General features: G+C 47.7%; 1 protein-coding gene across 1 annotated transcript; it reads right to left on the minus strand.

Moving 5' to 3' along the window:
- Window positions 1-203: 203 nt before the first annotated feature.
- On the minus strand, window positions 204-1129 carry Dppa5 (developmental pluripotency associated 5). Its single transcript, XM_031345549.1, has 3 exons — window positions 1018-1129; window positions 762-941; window positions 204-335 (listed from the first exon to the last, which is right to left on the minus strand). The coding sequence occupies exons 1-3, from the start codon at window positions 1127-1129 to the stop codon at window positions 277-279; spliced, it is 351 nt and encodes a 116-aa protein (XP_031201409.1). The 3' UTR covers window positions 204-276.
- Window positions 1130-1772: the final 643 nt, after the last annotated feature.

Here is a 1772-nt window from a genome sequence, read left to right on the forward strand (position 1 = left end):
CTATCTGTTCAGGCATTTACAAGGATGCAAATGGGAACCCGGAAAAGGACCCTGGCTCTTTTCGTATTTTAATGATGATGTGCATTTTAATCTTTTACATTTTATTATTTGATCAGAATAATAACCTTGGAAACGAGATATTATTCACATCAGAATGCACAGCAGGGATCCAGGAATATCTTGTTAGGATATAACAAAAGTTAAAAATCACCCAGGAACCACTGGCCACAGCTTAACCTGTGTCCAGGTGGGAGCCACAATGTCTGGAAACTGGCTTCACTCCAAACACTGGTCTAGTTCCAGGGTCTTCATGGATTCCTGCAGCTTGAGCATTCCTGCATGAGAAACACCAACATGAGGATTAAGTGTTAGTCGAACAATAGGGGGACCCCATGGTTCACCATCTATCTCTTTTAATCATCTTTTTGTGGACCTCTAAATAGAACCAGGGCACCACTGGGCCAGTTCTAACGTTTTCCTAGAAGCCTGGAGAAGAGGGTGGGGTGGGGCAGTGTTACCTCAGATAACCCTGCCCAAAGGGACAAGTCCCAACCCCTTCTCACCTTAGACTTACTTGCCTCTGCCTACCCAACCCTACCCGCCCCCCACCCCCAAACTCCCAAAAGGTTGTCAGAGACAGTCCAGAGATGGAGGAGTTCCAAGCGATGCCCAAGAGTAAGGCATCCTCAGAGGGATGCAAGCAGTGGAGATGTGAGAAGGTAGGTAGGTTAAGTGTGGTGGAGGGAGTTAGCGACTCTCACCTTTTTCCTGGCGCAGGCGGTACCTCTCAGCCATACACTGAAGCATCCATTTAGCCCGAAGCTTTTGGTTGGCAGAGCCATAAATTAAGACCTCGGTTAGTTCGGAAGATTCCAGAGTCTTCAGCTCAAACATGGACTGGCTCACCTGCTCGATATGAGGCATTCGAGATCTCTGACGGCCTGTTGGGGAAAGGAAACGAGCACTCAAAGATCCGGAGCTTGAGCGATGGCAGCCGGGTCAAGACTCGCTACTCACCAAACAGAGATTCTAGCACCAGCGTGTTGACTTGGAATACTTCTGGATCTTCCAGGTCTTCAGGAATTTTCACCCACGGGGGGATATCTTTACGGGTCACGAGGGTTCCCATCTTAATTCCTGTCAAGGAACCAGATTTCAGGAAAGACTAGATCAGGCTTAACCTCGATGGCCCACAGCTCCAGGTTTAGTAAGTTTATCACCACTAGACCACGCCCACCAGGGCCCGCCTCCTATGTGGCCCAATCTCAGACTGCACCCTCAGGGTGTGCCCCTGGGAGACTAAGCCTGGCCACCAGGCCTCCCTGTCCAGCTGATTAAAGCTAACTAGGTTTGTCCCCTGGATTCAGAAAAACAATCCAGGGGTTGGGGGTCTTGGGAATAGAAGTCAGTGCTGATGACCTTCCTCTGAGAAATAACTGATAGGATCTGAATCCCGAAAAGTGAATAATCCACCCTGGAAAGTTCAAAGACTTCTAAACAATTATAGCTTTTCCCACCCCGAAAGAATTGGATCCTCAAACCTCATCTTGTCGAATGCCAGAGCAACTCCCAAGAACTCAACAATAATTCTTGTCATTTAATAAAAATGAAAAGGAAAGTTGGGATTTCGTTCGTTCTTTTCACTAAAAGCTCTAGGTGCCTTAAGTATTCCCACTATCTTCCTGCAAGGTCCTGGTTTGGTTGTTTTGAACTGACCTGAATTTCAAAGCTTATGTGTGCCTTGCCTGCCCCCTCCACCCCAAATCGGTCTA

The sequence above is a fragment of the Mastomys coucha genome, unplaced genomic scaffold, assembly GCF_008632895.1.
Source record: "Mastomys coucha isolate ucsf_1 unplaced genomic scaffold, UCSF_Mcou_1 pScaffold23, whole genome shotgun sequence".
Lineage (NCBI taxonomy): Eukaryota > Metazoa > Chordata > Mammalia > Rodentia > Muridae > Mastomys > Mastomys coucha.

What these genes read in the sequence shown, in the direction of transcription:
- Dppa5 (XM_031345549.1), bottom strand. Translation starts at nt 1,129, where the DNA reads ATGGGAACCCTCGTGACCCGTAAAGATATCCCCCCGTGGGTGAAAATT. An exon ending in GGTGCTAGAATCTCTGTTTG is followed by an intron (nt 942 to 1,017) that starts GTGAGTAGCGAG and finishes TTTCCCCAACAG; the next exon opens with GCCGTCAGAGATCTCGAATG. An exon ending in CCGCCTGCGCCAGGAAAAAG is followed by an intron (nt 336 to 761) that starts GTGAGAGTCGCT and finishes TTTCTCATGCAG; the next exon opens with GAATGCTCAAGCTGCAGGAA.